The 27,764-nt window shown below is 41.9% G+C and overlaps 1 protein-coding gene across 4 annotated transcripts in view; it reads right to left on the reverse strand.

Moving 5' to 3' along the window:
• Positions 1-27,764, reverse strand: part of nrp2b (neuropilin 2b) — a 99,049-nt gene that overhangs the window by 11,543 nt on the left and 59,742 nt on the right. For all 4 annotated transcript variants that reach the window (XM_036568533.1, XM_036568549.1, XM_036568558.1 and 1 more), the window contains 8 exons: positions 25,908-26,052; positions 23,426-23,775; positions 22,442-22,586; positions 10,529-10,606; positions 7,666-7,809; positions 3,557-3,822; positions 2,739-2,835; positions 850-882 (listed from right to left, as the gene is read on the reverse strand). In XM_036568533.1, coding sequence (XP_036424426.1) covers positions 850-882; positions 2,739-2,835; positions 3,557-3,822; positions 7,666-7,809; positions 10,529-10,606; positions 22,442-22,586; positions 23,426-23,775; positions 25,908-26,052 — 1,258 coding nt within the window. The remainder of the gene's footprint in view (positions 1-849; positions 883-2,738; positions 2,836-3,556; positions 3,823-7,665; positions 7,810-10,528; positions 10,607-22,441; positions 22,587-23,425; positions 23,776-25,907; positions 26,053-27,764) is intronic.

Consider the following 27,764-nt stretch of genomic DNA (forward strand, 5'->3'; position numbering starts at 1 on the left):
ATACAAATGAGCATGTTTCTGTCTGCAATTGCTTAACATACTCATGTCCAGCCAGGTTTATTTTGAGGAAAATAATAATATTTCACCACAATATTTGTGACAGTGCTAATTTGGGACTAATGCCAAACCCCACACATTTTATCCCATTCTTGTAATGTCATCTGCACTTAAACCTTTGGGAATTTTAAACCAACTATGGGCTAACAGAGTTTGAGGAGTGCTTTTAACAATAATTTGGAAAAGAAAACTGTCAAATCATTATTAAGACAAAACCAGCTCTTCATACAATGGAAGACACTTTGATGAGTTCTACAAAATGTATAAGTAAATTCCATTTAAATTTCAAAAGATGGCAAGGTGTCCCCAAATGGTTAACAGGCAGTAAGAAAGTTGATACTGTATCTGTACGTAGGCCACAACCCTCACATCACCACACCAACCACTGACAGCAAGCATCAACATCAGCCACCAACACCACACACCACCAAACATCACCAAATATTTTAAATGGAGCTTCTGGTGCATGCTGGGATACTGCCCATGCTTAGAATGGCAAGGTGATGATGACAAAAGTGATGATGCTGGAGACAATATTAAAAGTCGCTCAGCACACATCTCTCACACTTCTGGCCAGATTTAATGGACTTGAATTGGCCTGAGGTAAGTGTGTACTTGTGTGGCTCATAAGCAGTGGCTCCATCACACTTAAAAGTGCAAAGCGGGACCAGCGCAGGGTCTCCTCAGAGCCAGTAAGCTGCCGCAAGCTGTGCTGGGCAACAAGCAGGAAGCATGGACATCTGCACAGGAATATGACAGACATTTGCACAAGAATATGGCAAGACGACTCACCAGTCATCTCTGGAGGGAAAGCCGGGAAAGGCTCTGAAATCAGAGAAAAGAACAGAGAGTGTTCAATGAAAGATTCAATTCGATTGTCATTAAACATACGAGTTCAGTTATTTTCAGGTGTATTAGACAATATACACAAAATATTTGTAATGTTTGGAATTCATATCATAGTGGCAAATCACATGAAGTATCACAAAAGTGGCAAACTCTCGCAGTACAAAAAAGTGTGCAAATGTTGGCCTTACAGTACAGATAGGCTGCCCTTACACTGTAAAAAGTGTGCCAAATTTAGCCTTATAACTTAGAAAGTGTGCAAAAGTTAACCTTGCAGTAGAAAAAATGTATAAAAGGTAAGCTTACAGTGCAAAAGGGTGCACAATGCACCCTTACAGTCTTATATAAAAAAAGTTGCAAAAAGCAGGCAAAACTTAGCCTTGAACTATGAAAGTGTCAAAAATATAGCCTTACAGTACAAAAAGTGTGTGAAATGTAGACTTAGAGTACAAAAAGTTTGCAAAACTTAGCCTTGTAGTACAAAAGGATGCAAGAGGTAACCTTATGGTACAAAACGTGCAATAGTTAGCCTTACAGCCTTAACAACACAGAATGTACAGTAAATTCATAGTGCGCAATGTCATTCTTGATGCTTTTAAGTGAGTCCATTCACAGTATGTAACATACAGTGCAGTGTAGTATATAGATAAGTATGTAAACAGGTCAAAGAGTCTCAAGTCACTTGCGATTGTGCCACTAGTATAGTGTTATGATAGGAGTTCTATTCTGGCACACGCAGACTGACTTTGATTAAAAATACACATTGATCATTGGCAGTCCTTGATTCTGTTTTGTAAAAGTGAATACTTAAAAACAGATGCTAGTTGACTAGAGCATAAAGCATCCTTCCCTTCTGGAAGCCCTTCAGCTCCTCACAAACACATTACAGTGGTGGAGAAGGCTAAGCTGGTGATGGGGTTTGTGTGAGAGAAAGATAGGGAGAGGAAGAGAGAGAAAGAGAGAGAGAGAGGAGACTGTAATTGGGCTCTGTGTAATTTGGCAGAGAGTGGAGTGTTCTGATCCACGGCAGTGATTGAGGGGCGCTCTGCACATGCTCAGAAAACAGAAAGCCTGTTTAGAATGGTTGGAATGCAGACACAATTAAAAGGAACGGTGCAGAGAGACCAGCCTGGCAAGGGTGCAAGGGCTGGGGTGTGCATGCTGAACAACATTAATTGATAAGAGCGCTCCCAAAGCTGGGATTAGGAAAGGAAGGGTGTATGTAAGTATGTGTGTGTGTGTGTGTGTGTGTAGCTCTAATACCATGCTTCAATGCAACATAGCAAATAAACAAAGCGTCTTGTCAGGCTGACCTTTCTGTACATCCTACGTGTGACTGAAAGGTCTGCAGAGGGAAGCCCATGCTTTTCTCTTTAATAGGCATTCCTGCTACACACATGTACTGCTCATCATCAACGTGAATGAGCAGCTACAACGCTGCAAACATTCAGACTCCTCTGGGACATCTGAGTGTGTTGTATGCGTGTATAAAAATTTGAGTTTTGTGACCGACACGTCAGCTGTCTAGTAATTCCCTGCCTCAGCTCTGGAAGGCTCTGTTTACAAATAAGAGAAGAGAAGGGAAAAATCTGATGAAACATAGATTAGGATCAGAGCCCACAGGGCAAGTGTGGCCTACTTTCCAGCGTTCGGCGTGAACAAGGAATTTTAAAAGCGCCTTCCATCTACCCAATCTGTTTTTTTTTTTTCCCCCCAGTAAACGTTGGGCCTTGAAAGAAGAGAGTGTGACAATAGCATGGTGTGCCTGGGAGGGGCAAGGAGTGAACAGAGCGGCACAGCTAGAGCAAGAGAGAGAGAGAGTGATCTGGACTTACGAGTGCACTGTTCCAGCTCTGTCGTGGTGCTCATGTGGATGTTGTCGATCCAGATGTGGCCTCGGCTGCCATGCTCGAAGAAGCCCTCGATGACAACCTGATAAAGCACCAAGACAGGGAGAGAGAGAGAGAGGGAAGGGGGAAGCATGAGGAGCATGAGAGGTACAGAAAGAGAGAAAGAGAAAAAAGAGAGATGAAAGATAGGGGTGAGGGCTGGAGCAAAGACTACTAAGCAAAGATAGTTTCAGCTATTAATTAACGTCAACAACTAGTAATAATTAATATCACATTGGGCTCTGGTGCTAAAATAATAGCAATAAAAGATTAATAATAAAAGGTCAATGTAAGCAATGATACAAGGTATCCAAGAGTGTCATTGGGAGCCCATTTGCCAGGGGCCCCATTGTAACTGCCCCAACTCTACTGGCACATTTTTTCAATTATTATTAATATTATTATTAGTAGCAGTGGTAGTAGTAGTAGTAGTTGGGGTCATTTTATTTATATAGCACCTCTCAACAAGTTTACAAAGTGCTTTAAAAGGAAATTAGGTTCAAACAAAACATAATTGGAAAAAGACAACAGAATTTGACAAAGATAAAGCACAAATTGATGTACAGCAAACAGAATACAAAAAAAAAATAATAAAAAGACAGCAAAATAGAACTCTTTCCTATAGTAGTACAGTTTTCTTCTGGAATGCAGTGTAACATAATGTGTCTGAAAATTAAACTACTCCCATTTGAATGTCTGAATTATTAAGCACTGCTTTTCATACTTTTCTCTGAGTTAGCAGCTGAAAGAGGTCACCTCCTCACCTGGTACTCTTTGGGTGACCGAGGTAGAATGGTGCGTCCTTCTTTCCAGCTGTGGCCCTGCTCTCCTTTCAGTATCCACAGCAGGGCCTCGTCCTGGTTGTGATCTCGGATCAAAACCCTCAGTGTGCCCTGAGCCTCGCCCGTCAGCTGGTAGAGGAAAAGCAGACAGAGTGGGCCTCTCTCAGGCCCCACCGGTGGGCTCAGCAGCCTGGCTCGCTCATGTTCTGTCTTAGGACTCGCCTCCAAGTACAGAAAACTGCCATAATCTGCACATACAGAGTGAGAGCAGTGAGCATAGAGAAGGGAAGAGGACATGAGGACATGATGGGCTCTGCTGACATCATAGCAAGTCTACTCTTCTGGGAAGGCTTTATATGATGTGTTTGCCGCGAATGTTGCTGAAGATTTGATTGCATTCAGCCACAAGAGCATAAGTGAGATCAGGTACTGATGCTGGATGATCAGTTCTGGATCACAAACGCCACCCCAGCTCATCCCAAAGATTGCACTCCGTCGCTCTAGAGAATGGGCTTCCACTGCACAAAGCCCAGTGCTGTGGAATCAGGGAAGCTTATACAGTTGCATGTAAAAGTTTGGGCGCCCTGGTCAAATGACACTCCATTTGCAGAGAACATCTGAATGAACAATTGCTGTTTATTTGCTGCTGCATTTAACATATTGGAATAAAAATAAAATGTAGCCTGCGCAAAATCATGGCACATTTTATATTATACATTTTTTATTATATGTGAAACATGGCAAATAAATATAAATTGTTCACTAAAATTTGCAGAAAAGTCCCAACTAAACATGTTTATGTGATTTCTGAAACTATATCATATACTGCTATGAAACAGTATAAAAAATGGACAAAAGATACTTGATTACACTATTGCTTTTGGCTATGAAATGTATCTGTGCATTATTATGAATATGAGCTTCCTTGTTATTTGTATTACTCATTAACTACATGAGCCTCACAGTTCCTACGCAAACCTAAAGAAGCAAACTTCTGACGCCAAACAAGGCCGATCAACTACGTTTGAGGAAAGCGGAAAATTGTGTAAATGTGATTTTTCACTAAATCATTCCTTTATGTTTCTTTCTTCACACTGTCACTGAAAGAGCTACAGCAGTGGGCCCTTCACCAGCTGAGGGCTGTGGGGCACTGCTAAAACCCATGGGAGTGTCACTGTATCTTTCATTTGCACATCCGCCGCTATCATCAGACGATCTGTGCTAAACAGATCACAAGCTTCTAAGTGCTGCCGTCTATTTTTAGCCCTCTTTTCTTTGCGTCTCAGCATGGCACCATGACTTGAAGAACACTTCAGTTTATGTCCTATTTATGTTCTGGTGAACAATAAATAAATGATCAGGCTGTTTCTCTTCCTCAGTCAGCAGAGGAAACATGGAATGTGCTCTCCAAACAAAAGCATGAGCATTATTTTCAGATGAGGAGTGCTTAGCCTCGGCAAAATCAACTAGGCTACTTCTAAAGTGCAGATGACACTTCAGAGAGAGGAGAGGTTGAAAGAGAGGGAAACTAGGTTTGAGAAGAGGAAGGGAGGGAAGGGAAACATATAGTTCCTGAATTATCTGACTGGACAGCAGGACAGAAATAATCAACACTTCTCCCCTCTAAACATCCTCTTATCTCTGCTAGGTGCCACAATGCACACGCCAACCTTGCCTCCGACCTGTATCCTTGAATAATAAAACTAGCTGTACCCCTCAACCTCATGAAGCATACTGAATTCTTGCTTTAATATAACAGTAACAGGTCTGAGTAATCTACTGAATGTATAATTAAGCAGAAGAAGCCTTCCAATCTTTATGGAAGATTTATATGTAGGGAATAACAATGAATAATTGATGAATAAACATTTTAAAGAAGGCTCATTGTGGCTGGGAGGGTTTTCAGCCCAGCAGTCTGTTTGTATGGAAACAGCAGCGCAGGACAGGCTGGTCTATGACTTGAGCATTGAGGGAAACTTCCATGCCGGAGTTAATACAGCTGACACAGCTTTAACCCTCTTACTTCCACCATGGTGGGATTGTTAAGATCGCAGTGTCCCGTAATGTTAGTCCTAGTGTTCTAGAAGACCGCTCTACTTACGTTCATGTGCTTTATGGACGTGGCTGTTACTGAACCACTGAGTGAATGTGTTAAACAGGTCAGGTCAAAGTCGAGAGAGAGAGAGAGAGAGAGAGAGAGAGAGAGAGAGAGAGAGAGAGAGAGAGAGAAAGGGAAAGTCTGAGTTGAGGGAGTGACCTTGTTGATTTTGGAATGTTTTAAACAGACGTGAATTCTTTCCTCTCCGCTCCTGGTTCCCTCTTTAAAAGCCCACAGATGGAAAACAGAGCGAGAGCTAACTGTTCTGAAAAAAACAGTCAGCACAGAGGAGATCCTCAAGATCCGATGTATGCGTGTGTAGGGAAGTTTTTTTTTTTTTAAGAACTTGTCCCTTTGTTTCCTGAGGGATTTGGAAGAGTAAGAGTAGAAGTAACAAGGATGAAAGGATGGCCAGTGCAGACACAGAGGGAGAGCTACAGTGGCTATTTTCAGACCTCAGCTATCACATTAATTATACTTTAATAATTAGACAGGCTGCTGAAGGATGAAGTGTATGTGAGAGAAAACATGTGTATGTGTAATTTCACTGTGCTATCAGAAAAAAGGTCACTATGGTGGCATCCTCAAGAGACTAGGGTAGAACCCTCAAGGGTACATCTCGGTAATTGTACTTATGGAGCAAAATTGCCAATCGTCAAATTCTACAACAGTATATTTTTACATTCACTTCATATAGCGTCATATGTTTTGACCATTAACTCACTGCTCTTTAATGTATTTTTTCTACTTTAAAACATTATGAAAAGAAAGCTTTTATGCAGCATATTTTAAACTTATTTAAGGTATGCAATACACCTGAACAATATATAAAATAATCAGCACAATAATTTCCTGTTAAAAATTGAGTACTGTCTCAGCTCCAGCACCTACTCAAATATATTCATTCAGCACATTAGATGCTATTTTTATTGTACTTTCTAAGTGATTTTCGAAAACCTTAAACAAAAAGGTTAAATTTAGTAATATAATACTAAATAACAAAGCAGTATTGTGCACTCTGGGAATCTCTCCACAGAATCAGTGGGGATTTACTCTATTGTAGTTTAATGGCTTATTAATGCATTGTTTTAACAGCAAAAGGGAATAAAACACGATACGTACACATAATTTAATATTATTTATCACACTGTTTAAACTGAAATCATCTATAGTTCTCTATCAGTTCTCTTTCCCAAAGTGGTAAACATCATCTTTGAAGCTTCGTCATCAGCTTACTTGGCAATCATTGCTGATATCTGGATGCATCACTCAGTTGGCCAGGCCTTGTACACAAGTGAGCCCTAAGACCACTGTTGTACCTTTGAGGGGACATTTACATTGTTTGCACCTTGGTAAACAAAAATGAATCTGTACAGTCAGTATGACAGATAATACCAATTACAAAGCTGTATAGGTTTTTCAGCGATCCTCTATGCCATTCATCATTGGTCATTTTCTGATCACATGACCACTACTGACCGGATCAAATTTGAGCAGCGGATCATTCTCATCACAGCAGTGACACTGACTGACTGTACTGGCATGGTAGAGTTTGTGATGCTGGTGCAAGTGTCTCAGACACAGCAGCACTGCAGGAGGGGTTCACACATCAGTGTCACTACAAGGATGAGATTTGTCTGCCACCCAAAAACATCCAGCCAGGAGTAGTTCTGAGGTCAGAAACTGACCATTTAAGAAGACAATATGTTGCCTCTTTTTGTCTGCTTCCTTTACCTTACATTAGATACACTGATTTGACAAAGCATAGATTTCTGTATACACAGCATTTCACCAATTAAGCCTTAATGTAATGAAATGACTCATACTGTGCATGTATTGTAGCCACTGTAGCCTGTTCCCAATGCAGCAGGTCTCTTCCCCATCAACTTGCAGGGTTCAATGCTAAGTAGTGCTTATACCACAATGCTAAGTTTGTGCTACTGTTTCATTAGATGCACATGCATGTGGCTGTTATGTAAAAGGGTTCCCATACCATCGGCTCCCAGTTGCAGGTCCATACTGGGACTGGATGGACTGTGTAGTGCCCAGTTCAGGTCAGCTGTAGGATCATGAGTCCAGCCGCACATATTCTGCTCAAAATCACACAAACCGCCCAGAGCTGACAGAGTAGTGGGCACTGGGGAGAGAGAAAGAGAGAGAAAGAGAGAGAGAGAGAGAGAGAGACAAGATAAGTTACACTCATTACTTTCAGAAAACCCATATCCTGCAGTCTAAATTATACAATTATATACACACACACAGACACACACACACATACATAAGGAGTCCATGTTTCATGGCTTTGATCAATGCCCTCTGCCTCTGGCCTGTGAAATCCATATTCCTGTTCCAGAAACTGGACTCAACAGGCTCTCAAAGGAATGACTATCTCTCTCCCTCTCTCTTTCTCTTTCTCTTTCTTTCTCTCACTCACAAATATATGTGTGCAATACCTGATCTTAGCCATTTTTGGGCATGCTTGCTAAAACATTTCTAATTATAAAGGAATTCATGTGCATATTTACAGCGAAGTTCTCCAATTAAGCCAAAATGCATAAATAGCTGTCTTACATCATTTCTATTCCCAGCTTCTATTCCTCACTCGCTGTCAGCACTTCCTACCCGCTGCTCCTCAGCATGCTCATTCCAAACAACATCAAACACTTTGCAGTTTCATTGAATAGCTAATCTGGCTAGCACTTCAGTTATTTCTGTGCGCTCTGAGAATGCTGAGGTCTACCACCTTTCCTTCGTCTCTCAGCTCCTATCAGCTCTCTGTTTGTGTGGTCTGAGTGGGTGTGAGTAAGTCTGGCAGGGTCTGGGCATGAGCCTCCTCACTACAGTCTGCAAGCCATAATTACCAGGCACACACACTGAGAGGTATACTATATACAGTCTGACTGATTATAGTGAATACAAAGTCAGGAGCATTTGTCAGTCACCCTCTAGCCCAGAGCTGTCCAAAGTGGGGCCTGTAAGAACGTCTGATTTGGCCCACCAGCACATTAAAGTCTTACCCCTCTTTTAGAAAAACATATATTGTAGTGTTATAAAATAACAAATGACACTATACAGTTGTCACTGACTGAAATGCAGATGCAATACAGCTAGTACAGATTGTAATACAGCTTATATGCAAAGAAAACACTGGAGTATTCCAAGGAAAAAGTTTCTCCACGTAAAAAAATTCAGCCAAGAGCGTCTCTGTGGTTAGAAACTGACCATTCATGAAGGGTTAGAGGGTGGAGAATGCAAATTTTTCAAAGCAACAGATGGGCTAATAAGGCTCTAATTGTACTCCAGCAAAGTGGATTTACAAGGTAGGGGGTTTCTCAAAAAAAGAGGCCAATGAGTTCATGTATATGTTCACATGTTTCTATATGTATACTGATGTGCAAAAGCATGTCTTCTACCCCACTGTGCTGAGTGAGTATGAGGGCTGAGTAGCTATCTGCAGGTAGAGTTATTATGCAGCTCCTCAGAGCCTGCAGACAGGGAGGAAGAGAGAGCGAGAGCGAGAGAAAGCGAGAGAGAGCGAGAGCGAGAGCGAGAGAGAGAGAGAGAGAGAGAGAGAGAGGATCCAAGCCAAGCAGAGCTGCAATGGCCTCATCTATATGGAGCCCTGCACCAGTCCTCCATCAGCAATCAATCCAAACACAGGGGGCAAACACTGCCAGGCTGCTTAGCATAATGTTAGCACTCATGCTGCGTGCTCCTGCTCATCGGGACATAAGCCTCCACAAACGGAGGTGCAATCCATTATTATCACAGATGCAAGAGAGATAGGCTGTAGTTTGCTGCAATCATCTAGAAGAATTCTGTAAATAATAGAGGCTGTATGTCTGTGTACTACCATGCTAGGTCACCCATGCGTGCATGCAGCCACACAACAGATGCAAATTAGAAGCACAACTAAACACAAACAGCAGAGCTGGTGACAAAACCTCATTACTCACTGTCAGACTTGGGCAGGTATTGATTAGTCTGATTGGCATTGCTGATAGCGTTTATTGATAGATCTGATGAGGCGAGATCACTGCATGCCGAGAACTCCTTGCAGTCTCACTCACTGCTTTGGCAAATTTAGAAGTGTGCTGGAGCTTTTCAGCCTCAAATAGGTGCTGTGGGTGTTGCATGCCCATGACCAACTTTGACCAACTTTGAGAATATAACATGATTTGTGATATAGTAATATATATATAGTAATATATATATATATATATATATATATATATATATATATATATATATATATATATATATATATATATATGTATATATATAATACTAATATAATAAAACTAATACAGTAATATAACCAATTAAAAATATAATAATAGGGACCTACTCCTCATAACCTGCTCCTGTACTGTTTAAATTAAATGGTCTGAATCATGTAATTGCAAGTGCCAATCAGAAGGTGACTGAAACATGATTGTATTCTGATCACAAGACAACAGGTAATGACTAGCTAATTACACAGGTGACAGCTAGCTAGCAAACAAGCCATAGCCATAATGGTAACCATGACAAATCTTTAGTCTAGCTAGCAATAGCATGTTAGCTAGAGACCTTTTAGGCTAGGGAAAAGTCAGGTGCATGCAATCTGGTGTAAAATATCTAGCTAACACATCTATCAAAATCTTCCACAGACTGAAAATATTTCCATACGTAGTGACGTTATTATTTATTAGTTTTAATTATCACTGTAGTTTCACTGTGCTTACATTTACAGTTTTATGTGTTTGGACACTATGGGCTTTCTCCAATTTATGCAGGATGCAAACAGGCACCATTAAAGCCAAGCTCCATCCCTGCCTGGAGCATTTTGATTGGTCTGTAAATTTGTCACCCACCTGCTGCTCTGTGAGCCGTGCTGGTCTCTTCCTGCTGGGGCAGAGTTGGGGTGGCAGTATCAGGAATAGTAGTGGATTCTGAAAAAGAAAGACAGAGAACACATTTTTTAAAAGAGCTCTGGGGGAAAATAACCAAAAAAAAAAGTCAGTTATAGTAAGCGAAACTGAGAATCATGACCATGGAATAACCCTTTAAACTTTATACTGCCTGTAAATGAACATAGCTTCAAATATCAGCCAAAACACCTGGAGAGGTTTAATACTGGGTTACACAAAAGAAGCTTAACTTTTCACTCCTCCTACAGTAACAAATCTCCCTCTCCCTCTCTCTTTCTCTGTCGCTCTCTCTCTCTCCCTCTCTCACAAAAACATGCACGGTACTCCTGCTGCCACTGATGAATGCTCCAGCCTTAGTGACCTTGGAAAGCAGCTGTATCCACTACTACTACTATCACTACTACACACACATACACACACACAATCAGAGTACAAACTATGTACAGTTCATGTGCAAAACATAAAACTAGCATGCTGATACACAAAAACAAAAGGAAAAAAAATCAAAAACACACATACACACAGCTGGAAAACAATTCAAAGCACATGGCCCTCTGCAAGTGTTTAGTGAACACTAATGTGGGATTAAAACAGCCCTTATAGACCTGGTGGGAGAGGAAAGAGAAAGAGATGCCCTGTGAGTGATGTAAGGGAACATAAAGTTCTGTAGTTTGAGCAGCGTGAGTGAATATCAGTTACTACTTTCAAATCATGGTGCCAGAAACCAGCCTTACCGTCATTACCATCAGACCCTAAAACCAGCCTTACCTTCATTACCATCAGACCCTAAAACCAGCCTTACCTTCATAACCACCAGACCCTAAAACCAGCTTTACCTTCATTACCACCAGACTCTAAAACCAGCCTTACCTTTATTACCACCAGACCCTAAAACCAGCCTTACCTTCATTACCACCAGACCCTAAAACCAGCCTTACCTTCATTACCACCAGACTCTAAAACCAGCCTTACCTTCATTACCACCAGACCCTAAAACCAGCCTTACCTTCATTACCACCAGACTCTAAAACCAGCTTTACCTTCATTACCACCAGACTCTAAAACCAGCTTTACCCTTATTACCATCAGACCCTAAAACCAGCCTTACCTTTATTACCACCAGACCCTAAAACCAGCTTTACCTTCATTACCACCAGACTCTAAACCCAGCCTTACCTTCATTACCACCAGACCCTAAAACCAGCCTTACCTTCATTACCACCAGACCCTAAAACCAGCCTTACCTTTATTACCACCAGACTCTAAAACCAGCTCTTACCTATATTACCAAATGACTCTAAACCAGCTCTTACCTGCATTACCAAATGACTCTAAACCAGCTCTTACCTTCATTACCACCAGACTCTAAAACCAGCCTTACCTTTATTACCACCAGACCCTAAAACCAGCCTTACCTTCATTACCACCAGACCCTAAAACCAGCCTTACCTTCATTACCACCAGACTCTAAAACCAGCTTTACCTTCATTACCACCAGACCCTAAAACCAGCCTTACCTTCATTACCACCAGACTCTAAAACCAGCTTTACCTTCATTACCACCAGACTCTAAAACCAGCTTTACCCTTATTACCATCAGACCCTAAAACCAGCCTTACCTTTATTACCACCAGACCCTAAAACCAGCTTTACCTTCATTACCACCAGACCCTAAACCCAGCCTTACCTTCATTACCACCAGACTCTAAAACCAGCCTTACCTTCATTACCACCAGACTCTAAAACCAGCTTTACCTTCATTACCACCAGACTCTAAAACCAGCCTTACCTTCATTACCACCAGACTCTAAAACCAGCCTTACCTTTATTACCACCAGACCCTAAAACCAGCCTTACCTTCATTACCACCAGACTCTAAAACCAGCCTTACCTTCATTACCACCAGACTCTAAAACCAGCCTTACCTTTATTACCACCAGACCCTAAAACCAGCCTTACCTTCATTACCACCAGACTCTAAAACCAGCCTTACCTTCATTACCACCAGACTCTAAAACCAGTTCTTACCTATATTACCAAATGACTCTAAACCAGCTCTTACCTGCATTACCAAATGACTCTAAAACCAGCCTTACCTTCATTACCACCAGACCCTAAAACCAGCCTTACCTTCATTACCACCAGACCCTAAAACCAGCCTTACCTTTATTACCACCAGACTCTAAAACCAGCTCTTACCTATATTACCAAATGACTCTAAACCAGCTCTTACCTGCATTACCAAATGACTCTAAACCAGCTCTTACCTTCATTACCACCACACTCTAAAACCAGCCTCCCCTTATTACCACCAGACTCTAAAACCAGCCTTACCTTTAATACCACCAGACTCTAAAACCAGCTCTTACCTATATTACCAAAAGACTCTAAACCAGCTCTTACCTGCATTACCAAACAACTCTAAACCAGCTCTTACCTACATTACCACCAGACTCTAAAACCAATTCTTACCTCTGTTACTACCAGATTTTAACACCAGCCATTACTGCAATTATACCATTTGAGGCTGGTGTACCTACCAACTGAGCAATTGACAATACCTGTAGCACCAGTAAAGACCAACTGGAATGCCAGTACTAACCATACTAATCCCCCCACAACAACTCCACTGCAACACATCTAAGCTGAACTCACTGCTGTCTTTCATTCTCTCCACTTCCATGAGTCACACAGCTCATACACTGTCTTACAGCAGGTTCAGGCGTTCATTCCCTCTCTATGTCATTTCACCCCATCCTTTTCTCCCTAGAATGAAGTGGAGCAAGTAACTGCACTGAGAGTTTAACGCAAACCAAAACATGACAAGCCACTGCAGGTGAACAAAATTTCCAGTGTCACGACCTGCCCCACTATTCTCATGCTGTTTGCACTGTGCTAATGCGTTATGCCACAGCATGTTAAATCAGTCTCACCATCTCTCCTGCTTCCACCGCAGGCAATCTAGCAAGGGCAGATTTAAGAAAAACAAGGAGCTAAATGACTAATGATTGTCAGCTCTTAGCTTCATTAGTGTCATTACACTTTACAATTCACTGCTTAATTGGCAAATACGTGAGCGGCACTACTAATCCTGCTGACACTTCAGCGGAACATGAAAAACGGAGGCCAGCTATGTAAATATATTATTAATATCTATAAGCAGGAGGGTACATGAAAGAGGAGCCCCAGCTGGTTGTGTTTCTGACATTAAACTCTATTAATTTGATGCCCTTTACAAATGCAATTAACCCCACAGCAAGAACTGCATCTTGGGGAAGTGATCACAACCGCATGCAAACACACACATACACACACACACACACACACACACACACACACACACACACACACACTTCCTTTCTCCTTTCATAATTAGTAAGGGCAGGCCTACCCCATCGCATGTAGCCCCCCTGTAGGATTCCCACACTCCTGTCCCCTCTTGGTGTAAAGGTCACCTGTTGTCAGAGTGTAAACACAATGCCCTTTCAGACACTTTAGGCCTGTCAGTGCTGACAGGAGGACAGCAGAGGGACAATCTGCCACGTGAGAGCCACCGCCTTCACTGTCCTGCTGAAAATACAACCAGGCGCCCAGAAAAGAGTCCAGTAACGGACAACCTAGCCACGGCCTGCAGTCCACATATCTCAGCCGCAGTTCAGCAAGCAGAATCTCCAATCGATGCAACATCCAACACCATCGCTATGCGTCAGTTTCACATTCATCATTGAGCTGCAGATGCATTAAGGCTGAGACTCGCTACCCAACACAGAAAAGTCACATCAGCAATTCCTGTAATGATCCAGTAGCACTGATCAGAGGAGACTGCCATGCTGATTCCTTCCATTCAACTCAAGTTCTTTTTTGTAACATGAAGAAAGAAGAGAGATTCACTATACAACGAAATTCATACTTTGTGGTTCCTTCTTAGCACTACTGAGAAAAACACATACACACAACAGCCGGGAGGGAGGGCGGTCTCTCACGCTTGACATCCTCCTCCTGCCCTACAAAATATATAATTTGACCAGGGGTGTTCTAACTTCTGCATAAGACTGTAACAAGGTTTTGTTACCACAGCAATAATATAATATTGTGCAATGTGTTGGTAACATTGTGTTGTTTGCATTGCTCTCATTTTGCTTAGTGTACCTGCAGCTTTGCTGAAGAGTAAGACCCAGGCCACTTAGATTACATCGCATAATGCTCCAAAGTCCTGTCGATGCCATTGATCTGGATGCTACAGCTATCAGAGTGTTGGTGTGGCACTTTCCTTCACGGCCTGATAACACATTAAGGTCAAGAATCTTGACCTAAAGACTCCCTGATGCCAAAGGGAGGCTTATTTTACAAGCGTAGGCTGATTTTAGGGTCCTTCTAGCTGGCCTGCAGGCTTAGCCCTCGTTTAACCCCCATCTGAAGGCAGAGGAACAGTATTAGCCCTGTTCTACCTCAACCGGCCTCTCTGCCTCTACGGCCCCTGACTCAGCGCTTTCCAAGCAAGAAAGAAAAAACGTTCAATTATGTAGAAAGCCTTGGAGTAAATCTGCACCTCTGGCAAGCAGGCGGATAGGCAGAGAGAGAGAGAGAGAGAGCGAGGGAGGGAGGGAGAGAGAGAGAGAGAGAGAGAGAGAGAGAGAGAGAGAGACTCAGATGCTAGAAGGCTGAACAGCATGCTCTGTTCTTGGGAAGGATCTTCTCAAACTAGAATCCGAACAGGAATCAGGTCAGCAGATGAGGGGATGGGACTGATAATGACAAACTGATGTGAAAATGGAGGAAAACAATAACAGACATGAGAGCGTGTGAGAAAGTATAAAGTTCATCTGGAGGAAAACATCTGAAGAACAGTAAACATCTGCACAATGATCTCAGAGTCATATCACTATCGGCAGATAATTGTTCCTAAAAAATTATTAGCATCATAAATGTTAACAGATATGTATTAACCAATGTGTATTTACTGTACTTCAGAAGAGCAGAATGTGTAGGCTACAGGAGGCTTGCTAAAATGTGGGCATTTTACTTATTTACTGTATTTGTAACCTTAAGTTTTACATGCAACCTTAAGTTTTCTCTGTAATACTAATCCAACAGGAAAAATACTGGACATCTACATGTGAAAAATACATAGAAATATGAACATTAAAAATACTACATATCTACATTGTATCTGATACCGTATCAATATTGGTGCATCCTTCATCTGTATGTCTAAAAATATATTTTTTCGAGAACAACCTTTCCATAAAAGCTCCCACACTAATGATTACATTAAATACAGTACACCACATAGAAGCTAATACAATTACGTTGTATAATACAGTTAGTGAAGGTTTGTGCACACAGTTGAGCTTCTCAGTCCTCAGGATTCAATAACACTGCAACAATCTTCCATTAAAATGTCTAAACCCAATTAATTTATATACAGAATGTGAATGAAGTGCTATCACGCCTTTGTTCTTTTTCAAGTAGGACATTATCTCTGCTAGTGCATTTTCCTAGTGGACTATTCTCTCTCTATCTCACTCACACACACACACACACACACACACACACACACACACACACACACACACACACACTCAAACACACACAAATGCAGATTGCTAGCAGGGATGTGTTTGATGTGTGATAAATTCTTTCCCCAGAGCCCAGAAAACACAACAGATCATCTCCAGGTGATGAATATCTAATATACTGTTCACACACAGAAATATCTGAACACAAGCTATTCATATTCATATCAGACATGAGAGAGAGAGAGAGAGATAGAGGGAGAGAGAGAATGAAAAAAGACACGAGAAATAAAAAGAAGGATGAGAGAGAGACAGAGAGAAATAAGAGAAAGAGAGCATGAGCAAGAGAGAAGAGAGGTAGAGAGAGAAAAGAGTAGAGACAGAGAAACAGAAAGTGGAAGGAGATAATAAGAAAGAGAGGGAAAAAAGAGAGAGAGCATGAGCGAGAGGGAGAAAGAAACAAGAGAAAGAAAGAGAGGGAGAGAAAGAAGAGAGAAACATGGAAGGGAGAGAGAAATGGAGAGAAAGCGTAGACAAGGGAGGGAAAGAAAAAATAAAGGGGAGAGAAAAAGGGGACAGATAGAGAGGAAGAAAGCATGTAAGAGAGAGAGAACGAGCAGAGAGAGCATGAGCAAGAGAAGAGAGTGAGAGTATAAGTGGAGAGAGGAGCATGAGAGAGAAATGAAGAGAGAGAGAGAGAGAGAGAGAGAGAGAGAGAGAGAAAGCAAGAGAAAGAGAGAGAGGTGGAGAGAGAGAGATGCTTTCCCTCAGAGACCTATGATACAAATAACAGTCCAATATCTCAGACACATTCTTCAGCATAAACACAGCAGCAGAGCTGAAAGTTAACATCCTGGGCTTTAGAGAAACATGCTATGGGTAATGGAGAACGAATGGGGAATACAAGAGTGGAAAAACGACTAAAGTTTTTAAGAGCACTACAGTGAAGCAGCTGATCCATTTATGAAGCTCCTGCCAATCTACAGTCCTCAGAAGACAGGCGGACTACACAGAGAGAATGTTGGAGAGGAGGAGATATGAGGAGCTGAGCCTGCACTGACATTCAGAGGATATGAAGACTGAGGTGGGTTCATGTGTGTGTGCGTGCGTGCGTGCGTGCGTGCGTGTGTGCGTGCAAGTCTGGGCCAGAGGCCAGTGCCCAGCACTAAACAGAAACACGTGGAAGGTAACTTCAAAGAGCCAACACAAACTGGAGGAGGAGAAACGCTGTCCTTCAACCCTCTTACACCTAGCCCTGACAGAGAGAGAGAGAGAGAGACAAGAAGAAATAGAAGAGAGAAAGAGGGGACAATGAGAGATAAAAGTAGAAAGAAAGAGAGAAAAAACGGGAGAGGGAGAGAAAGACAGAGCGAGGGGAAACAGAGAGATTCTTGTCAGAGTGATTAGATCCTGCTAGGGGAAATGAGAAATAGAGTGTTTTTCCATCCCGCCTTTGTCCAGCCAAGAAGGCCGTGTCCTAAACCACACCCACTGCTCCCCTGAAGGACAGTTACAGAGACCCATCCACACATGTGAGAATCATCAGCACTCTCCACATGTTGAGCCTGAGGTTCAAACACTTCTCTCCTTCTCTTTCTCTCTCTCTCTCCCTTTCTGGCACTGTTTATTATCCATGCTGTACCCAAAAATGCATTCTCTGGAGGTTGGACAAGTTTTATAGACTACTGGCATCAATCCCATTCAACATAAAAAAAAAACTGTAGCACAACTATAGATAAACAACTCAGTGTTTGTCAGAATACATATATTTAGAGTGTGTTATTAATTTATTTTGCATTGGTGTGATAAGTCATACTTTTTTATCTGGTACAGTCATTATTATTATTCATTAAAGTGCAAAAGTCAGGAAACATATTAAGTACATTTGTCTTAAAAATCATATTTAATAGAAAATCTTTCCACATCTCTAAAGTCATAGAAGTTGGTTGCATCTGCTTCTCACAATCCCAATTTAAATTGATCCTAATTACAAAATTACACTTACCAGTCCTTTACTCCACATGTCTGATGTCTAGTTTCAGTTTTATAGTGCTATTTCCTTCTTTTTTGTGTATTTCCTTTTGTCAGTAATGGCTTCTTGACAGCTACACATCCTTTCAGACTCAGACACAAGGACAGACACTCCTGTCTCTCAAAGATTTCTTTCCCGACTTATTAACAGTTGCTATGAAATAATGCATTAGCGAGCAGAACATGGCTAATTCACTTTCTAATAGTTACTGAAGAATATATTTTAGATTTCTAAAAGACTGATAAGCAGTTTAAGAGGTTAAGCCTTGGTGCAGTGGAGATAATGGAAGTGGGTTGAGCAGGAGAGTTCAGCGTTTCATCGACATGTGTGAACTTTTGAAAGTAAGGACATGACCTACAATGAGTTTGGTTTGTAGAGATTGCCTACATAGCTCCTGCAGAGGTCACTGTTCTCTCTCTCTCTCTCCTCATGCCCCCTGTCAGAGGGAAACTTGTGGCAGGGCCATGGCGTGGAGGCCGCTAATGAATAATGGAGAGGCCGGTCTGATTGAATTATCCAAAGTCCTTCTGTGTGCCTTTCACGCTCTCACTCACACCAGTGCTGTGAGGCCTTTTATTTATTCATCAATTCATTATTTCTGCCCCTCCTTTTATGTCTCCATCTTTCCCTCTCTCCTTCTTCTCCCACTTTTCTTTCCTGACAGAGGAGAGGTCATTTAAACTGGTGAGCAGTTCTGGCCACTGCACAGAGATCACAGAAATTGCATGTATTTGTGTGTGTTGGGCTTTATGAAGTAGTTCTGGCCGGTCAGCGTATGTGTGAATGCATTAACAAATGTGTGTATGTGCAGAGCTCCGGTTTCCTCCCACAGTCCAAAGACATGCAGTCAGGCCAATTAGACATGCTAAATTGCCCCTAGGTGTGAATGTGTGTGTGATTGTGTATGTATGTCTGTCTGTCTGCCCTGCGATGGACTGGCGATAAGCGGTTTGGATGATGTGTGTGTGTGTGTGTGTGTGTGTGTGTATGTGCAGAGAGTACTTACAACAGGTCAGTGTGCATCAGCTCCAGTGGGTCAGTGTAAGGCTGTGAATGCAGCATCAGATGTGTGTGAGGTAAACAGTGCTGTTCAGTGGAGTGAAGCTGATGTAACCCTCTGAATATTTAACATCTCTCTCTTTCTTTCTCCCTCTCTGTCTGACTCCCAGCCCAGCCCAGCTCAAGGGCTGAGCAATAAAAGCAGTGGTCACTGAGTGTGGTCCCACTCCGTGTCCGTCTTAGTGTCCATTTCATCTCTTTTCCTTCCTGGCTGCTTCAGGCAAGCTCAATCTCAGCAAAACAACGGCTCTGTCACGCAAGAGTGCTGAATTTGCTGTGCTAAGAGGCATTCTGGCACTAAAGCTCGCTCTTTGTAGCTTCTGTTGGTAAACTAGGCTTTTAAAGTGACATTTCAATAAAAACATGAAGCCAGTACTTAAAGTTTGATTCTGTTCTCCGTATTCTCAAATAATGGAAGCTACTGTTACCACTTAGAATTCGGCAAACTGCATCATTACACACTTGCTTTAAACAGCATAGAGTTGTCAAGTAATCTTAAACAGACTTGCTTTTGTGGTTTTTGACACTGTATGACATACTATTATCTTTAAAAATGGATAAAAGTGTGTTGCATTGCTACAAACTGTAATATCAGCCAGCCTGATTTTTATAAAAACTATAAAAAGGCACAATACCTCTTTTTAACTTCTAAAACCAATACCGAAACCTTTAGTGTCGGCCAATGTTGATACCGATCCTATGCTGATTTTTCTTTTTCTTTAAAATATACTATACTTTACAATGAGCTGTCTAAAAAGCAGGCAATCTCACTCAAACTACTCAAACACTTTGCTACCCCACAGGAAGAAATACACAGCTAACAACATCACCTTACAAAATGCAGCTGTGTGCTATTTTATGCTAAACTTAAAACTGGAGTGGATTATCTAGTCCAACATTTTCTCCTGATATCAGCTAAATATGGATATCCTTAAATACTGATATATCTCTATAAACAACAGTATTTATCACAGTGTCAGAAACAAAATTAAGCGGAAACTGTAAATATGAACTATTACCAGACTGTCGCTTTAAGGATGAGTAAAGAGGTGAATGCTTGTAACTGAACAAGGCAAATATTCAGTGTTTTAAAGGCTTAACTGTTGTACGCAAAAGTCTGAACACCCCTGGTCAAATTACATGTTTTGTTGATTTTCTAAGTGAAAATAAGTTAAGGCATCCTCCTCATGGAACAAACTTAAATATGACATTTTTCTACAAATGTTAGTGCAAAATATCCATTTATTTGCTAAATTTAACATCAAAAACAAATATAAAATATATAAAATGTGCCATTTCTTTTGCACAGGCCACATTTTATGTTTCTTTCTCACAACATGTTAAATTCAGCAAACAGTAATTACGCATGTGCGGACATGCACTCTTTGTAGAGGTGTGTTAACTTTTTTCACTTAGAAAATCAACAAAACATGGAACTTGACCAGGGGTGCCCAATTCTTTCATACAATTGTATGTATATGGTGAAGAAGTGTGTGTATGTGAGTGAAGGAGGGTCAGTCAGTAAAGAGTGTATGGGTTTGTATGTATGTTGTATGTTTAGAGTGAATGTTTGCATGTGTATGTGAAACAAGGAGTGAGAATCAGAGTGTGTGCGTGTGTGTGTGTGTGTGTGTGTGTGTGTGTGTGGTGAGGTTAGGGCTGGGTGTGTAGGCTCAGGCTCAGCCCCCTGTGTCTCACACATCTGGTGCACAGACAGCCCTGCACGGCTTTATTACACACTCAATCAGTCACTCTGCTGCTTCTACAAACACTATACACTCTACACTGCATCTCTCACTCACACACTCTCTCTCCTCTACACTGCACACTACAATCACCTGTACCTATAACACACTACACACCCTGAACAAGAGCTTTCAACTGCCTCCGTTCTCTTTTCTAACATGTGATTACATTTAACGTTTAAATAAAGTTATGTAAGACTTCTGATTAAGTTTAATGCCAAATTAATGATCTTCATTAAGTTCTTTTAATTTTAGATTTCATCAAGCAAGTGTTGCGTGTCGAGCATTCAGCACTGATGAAAGTGTTCCACTCCATATCCTGCTATACAACCAGTCTTTATAGATCAGCGATGTTCAATTCCAGTTCTGGGACCAACTGCTCTTCATGGTTTCAAGTATTCCCTGCCCCATCACACCTGATCCAGCTCATCAGCTAATTATCAACCCCTCCATGAGCTGGATCAGGAGCACTGTGGGCAGAGAATACCTAAAGCTGTGCAGGGCAGTTGGTCATTGAAAACCATGGCAACAGATGATTTAAAAACTATTGCCTTCCTTGTCTTGGTGCTCTGAGTTCTGCCAGAACACCTGATGAAAGGAAATTTTATGCTTGGAATTGAATAGACTGGTAGCTGGGTCACACTATCCAATTAGCCTGCTGGACTAGCTAGAGTCCTCAAATAAGCCCCTGTAGAGAGTAGTGAGAACTTTAGCTAAGATGCATCCAATGTTTGCTTCAAATGCATATTAAGGAGAATGACTATGAAGGTGTCCTTTCAGAGATATGCTGGATTCAAACAAGCAAGTTAATGAAAGAGATCCAACACCTTTGCTTAAGGTTACTGATTTCTAAGTGAGGCCTACTTGCATTCCCACCTATTTTTATTTATTTTTCTAACATGCCCTTTGTGAGTATGATTTAGAAGGGGAGCTAATTTCACAGCAATGACTATACGAATTCAGGCAATATTAAATCCCTTACCCTGATACTACTTGCCTTCATATGCCAGCAGCCTCCACCCTCCCACATCCCCCACATGATATCTGCAGCTCTACATCTTTCTCTTTGCTTCACTGATAAATCTCTGCTAAAGCTGGACACTGCCCCAGGCTTCCACCCCCAACAGCGTAGCCTGCATGCTCCTGGCAGTGATGCGGACACAGAGGCAGGGCGACAGGCTGTCGATGGCAGCCCCAGGCTTCTGCTTTATGGAGGCTGGGCAGTCCCGCAGGGAGCACATACCTGTCCTAGCCACTGCTCATCACACTGCGACAGGTGCCACATTCAGCATGGCAGAGGAGGAAGAGGAGGGGAGATGAAGGACATCGGCGAGAGGAGAGCGCAGACTTACAGGGGCAAAGGCTTAGAGGCCTACTTCACAACTATTTCAGGACTAATTCAGAGCATAAATGTGGCCTCTCACTGTCCGCAACTAAAGGAGCCATATTTGGAGGCTATGGACAAGATCTATAAACAGAGGAAGATACTGATGCATGCTCTAACCTGGCAGGTCACAGCCCAGTATCTCCAGCCTCATCCCGATGCCAGCAGGTGACCATCTTTCTGGATACACCCGGATAAACTGGGTCACGACCTCATCGAAGCGGCGGATCTCTGGAGTGTCATAGTGTGTGTTTCCTTCGAAAATCTGCAAAGAAGAGACGACACATGCTTTAGCACAGCAGAGAGAGAGAGAAAGAAAGAGAGAGGGAGAGGGAGAAAAAGACATATGTGGGGATTTTCTCCAGGTTTACGAGCCTCCAGTGGCCTGAGGAGGGAGTTCTGTTAGGGAAGTTTTAATTAACACAGCTGTAAATGATTTCGCTGGAATGTTATCAACGTCGGCAGTATAATTGAATTCTGCTCTCAGAACAGACAGTGAAAAAAGATGGCGAAGGTTAAAGGGAAGTGCTGAGTCGCTAAGAGGAATAAACACGAATTAAATGACTGTTAGTTCTCACTATTGATTCAGAAATGGAGAATACAGGAGACTGTTAGGTAACTTGCAGTTAAATTTCACATTATGTTAATAAACTGATCCAGTAATGACTGTATTTTCAAAATGAAGACAAGCTTTTTAGCTATTTTAATGTGGACATGCTATAACTCTGGACAAGAATGGGATTAACCTTTAATGGTCTAGTTATTACTTCTGTTTAGCTGCACTGCTTATCAGTACATGTTTATATATGCAATGAATCACATTTACACTCTATTTACATTCTGTATTGACAGGCTGGAGTCTGAACTTCCAAGATCTCTCTGTTTTGATATTGAATAATTACAAAAAAACATGGAAAAATCTAAAAGACCACACCATTAACTTTTAGTCAAATAAAATATCACCTCTCCTACTTCCAAACACAAATGTGGTATCAACAGAATGCATAGAATCTGCTCTTTCAATAAAATATCTCAATCTGGTTCAGTGAAACAAGCCACGAGTAAGAAACAATTCAACAAAATAAAAGAAGAGGACTGTCTGACCTTAGGCAGGCCAGTCTTGGGGTCGAGAAAGAAGCTCCAGTCTTTGCCGTTCATGCTATGTGCTAGCCGGTACTTTCTAACAAAGGCACGACTTTCGGCGCTGTTGCTGCCATCCACTCCGCGAGCGCCCTGCGTGATGATGCCTCTCACGGTCTTGGGGACGCCCAGGTCCACCTGTAGCCACTCCTCACCAGCCACAGGCTGCGTGGGGCTGGGGAACCATCCGGAGCGGCTGGCTACCAGACGGGCCGCACCTGTAGATCCGTGGATGTCCCGCATAGAGGAGGCCATAATCTGGGAGTCTGGTAGAAGGCCCGAGAGCATGCCCTGCATCTCCGAACACGGGGCATCTGAACAGAGAACAGAGGAAGAGAGGGAGAAGATGTGAGTGATAGGCAGGAAGAGGAGGATTGACAGTTTAAGGCTAGTGGGATCAATGTTTTATGCTGTTATGTCATAGGAGGAGCCCGAGGTGTAAATAATAAATAAACAGAAGCTGCTACAAAAGCATCTTTGAACATGCATGCGTGAGTGTGTACAGAAAACGTGCATGCCTGTGAGTGGGAGCATGTGTGTGGGGGGTGCTTTTTTTTTTATCAGTGATTGTTATGTGTCCAGGTGTCATGAGGATCATCCCAAAAGAGAGATGACTCTGCTTAAAAGCAACTAGAGAACATTGCACTTCGCCGACTCCTACTGCATCACTGCTATTCTTTCTCTGCACACATCCACAGCCATGGGGGTGTAGAAACACAGAAATTTCCAGAAATAAATGATTGATTGTGCCCTGTGGCTTAAAAACGGTACCAAGTAAAGTAAAGAGTGAATCCGTCCTAGAGCATCTCCGCTGTATTACACCCAGAGGTCCACCCACACATGGAAAGACAAAAAAAAGCAATAAAACTTTGATTGAGGCTAATGCCAGGACTTTGAGTGACTGCTTCATGAGTATCTTTATGGGCTTGGCACAGCTAGCTCAGTCCAAGGTGGGCATTAGTTCTCCATAAGCCAAAGAGGAGAGGGCAGTTACTTGTTTCACTGAAAGCTGGCCGTTCTGGGCCGGCTGCCCGCAGGGGATGGCCCTCCAGGACCAGAGCAGGGCTAATATGGCGGCAAGTGCCATGTTTATGTGTCATTTGTGTCAGTGTTGAAAAAGGCCCCGTCCCTAAAAGCGCATTTGTCCTGCTCACTGTCGACAAAAATAGGAGCGAATCGCTGCTTAACGCAATAATGATTTACTGTGATGGAGATCAGCGATAGCATCAGCGCAAAAACAGCCCACCTCTCATCTGCTGCAGGGGAAACAAACAGAATTAGGGTCCTCTAATCTCGCCATCTCCATAAATAGCCAAACTCAATTACGCGTCCTGAATAGAGCAGATAAATGCAGTGTTGAGTTTGGGTGACAGGGACAGCGCCTAGGTCCGGAACAGCATTCGTCATCTACTGTATACCAGATGTTGGACAGACAGATATGGCCTGAGCATGTCTGTTCATGACAGCTGGAGTTATGGACCTGGGAGCAGTTCTATGATTTAAAATAACAAAGGAGCTACATAATGGAAATACAAATAGCATGGATGGCACTGATACCAGCAATATAATAGGGTACCTTCTTGCAGAACAAATGCATTTATAGACAGACACAATGTATTGTGATTACACATTGGCAGACTGGATTGTATATTGTGTAGGGATGTCCTCACCCAATCTGAAAGATATTTTAGCTTTCAACAAATATAATGGATATATTGTATAATCAGCATTCCCACTCTTTCTAGTAAATCGTTTTCCAGGACAGTTTCAGGACAATTTCCACGACTTGTATATGTGACATCATTTGATTACGAATTCTACCAGGTGTTCTGACACAGCATCCATGTGTCTCTCCACATAAGATGCTGGATCACTCCAAACTACAACAGATATGACACATATGGTCACCTAAACTGGGGATTAGCAGTTAAAATATGCTGAAATATGCAATTGTGGTGGCATAAGAGCCAAACTTTACACTTTTCCAGGACTTCCTTAATATTTTCAGGACTTTTTCAATATACTTATTTTCCAGGTGTTTTTCTTGGGTTTTTCCAGGATGTGTGGGGACCTTGATAATGGATCCACACTGGCTATATTACAACTGATCAAATCATCATTTTGTTCATCCCATTGTGTTCTGATTACACATCTATCATAAATAGACATTATCCACATCATCCACTTGTGTCAGTGAAACACATTTTCTAAAGATAACGAGTTGTTTAAATGTCTGTATCTATTCTAAAATGCAATATGAAAACAGCCTAACAGCCATTTGTACTAACTGCATTGCCAGTTTTTCAGCTACCACTGAGGAAAGCCACCTTTCATCAAAACACACTTAATCTAGTCACACATAAAATGTGAGTGTAAGGCCATTAAACGATACATATCAAGAAACTTCACTGAGGACCCCCTAGTATTGTGTTTGGGTTTCATTCACCTGTGATCTGGCAGCCATAGAGCTCAAAGCGTAGCGCAATGCCATTCTTCCACGTCTGGGGCCTAATGCGGACGAAGCGGGCGAGGACAGGCTGAGGGATGCGGTTCAGCACCACCTCTGACGGGTCTGTGTTGGCAAGGAAAACCTGCAGAGAGAAGGCAGAGTGAAACAGATTAGAAAAGAAGGCCAGAGAATTAAAGTCACACCAGTTTCCTCCAACATCAGTCAATGTTTCACCATCACAAATAAACACATGCTTTCATACGCGCACTGTGACGCAATCAGGGGTCTTTACTGCGGTCAAGAGAGATCATCTCTTTATTCACTTTATAAACAGAGACACACACTCCCTCACCACTGCACACACACAAGGGACTGTGGCTGAAACATAAACGCAGTTGATTCATCAGGCTCCAGGGTCTGGATGGATGAGAGTGTTTGGAGACAGACAGAAGGGCGTGTAAGCGTGTGTGAATGTGTTTGTGTGCATATGGGTTTGGAGTAGAACACAGAATGTCACAAAGTCTACAGTAATGTGCAGCCTCATATAAACAAAAACCAGCCCACACATTTCAGTATTTCACTCTATGACAGAGACCTGATTGCTTCTAAATGTGTGCCTCTAGCTGTTTACTGTAGTTTTAATGGTTTTCTGTTTAGATCTTCGCAAGGGCCTGAAATTGTGGTCCTAACTTAAACGTTGTCTAACACAATTTTGCCTGAACCCGACCTGATCTGACCTGATCTAACATCACCATGTTTTGAATCTAACTTGAGCCAAGAACAGGAAAATGACAACTATGACAATAGCAACAATGCTAACCATCATTAGATCACTGATAAATAAGCTGAAAAATAGACCTAATTATCAGCTATCCAATCTTAATTCCCTGTCAAATTCCAAATTAACACATTAAATCCTCTCACTAAACTTTTGCCTCACTATTTTCTATGCTGCACCCTTAAAAAGTGTTTCTTCAAGGCTTATTCAGTAAGGGCAATGATTATATAAAGAACCGTGAACCCTCAAAGATCCATTTGTTAGCATTTATACAGGTGAATTTAATGCATTTAAATGTTTTCATGTACATAAGTGTTTATATAAATGTTAACATTTATATAAGTGAATTTACTGCGTACAAATGTTTTTATTGTGGCTGTTGTGCACAATTTTTTGATATCATAAAGGCCGCAGCACTGTCCATTTTATCTCAGCATGGCTGTCTTTGTGGGGAGGTATGAACTGTTCTCAGGGGTCTGAGGGGTTCCCTCATTGCTCACTAGCAGCTCAACATAGTGTCACAACATTTCACATGCAAATAGCCTAGTTAATCTGATAACAGAGTTTTAGGGAAAATATCTTACTTGACTATAAAAATAGAGAGAGGCTAAAGCACCAAAAAGGTTTGCCCTTTGAAATGTTTGTTACAAGTTAAGGGACCTTTTTTCTGGTGCTAATAAAAGAGTGTGGGGTGGGGCAAAATCAGGTGATTTTGGGTGGTCCTGATGAGCTGTGGTTAGCTAGCTCATCAGGTTTTACTTCAACTGTGAGCAACATGAGACATTATGTTGACTGAAGAGCAGTGCCTTAGAACCACAGCCTGCCCTGTTTTTGAACAGCTCACACTTTGATGGTTCATGAATTTGCAGGGCTAAAGTGCACCTAGATGAACTTGGCGTGAAGCGAAATGAACTGGCACCAGGAGCAAATATCTTTTATTTTCTTCCCATGTCCTTTCCTAGTCAAATGAACCGGTATCACCCAGACTGGGACAAATACAAGCTCTTTCTCTGCTGCAGCAGTTTTCACAGACTGCCGCTCACCGAGCAGCTCGTGTGTTTGAGGCAGTGGGTCCG

The sequence above is a fragment of the Colossoma macropomum genome, unplaced genomic scaffold (assembly GCF_904425465.1).
Source record: "Colossoma macropomum unplaced genomic scaffold, Colossoma_macropomum, whole genome shotgun sequence".
Lineage (NCBI taxonomy): Eukaryota > Metazoa > Chordata > Actinopteri > Characiformes > Serrasalmidae > Colossoma > Colossoma macropomum.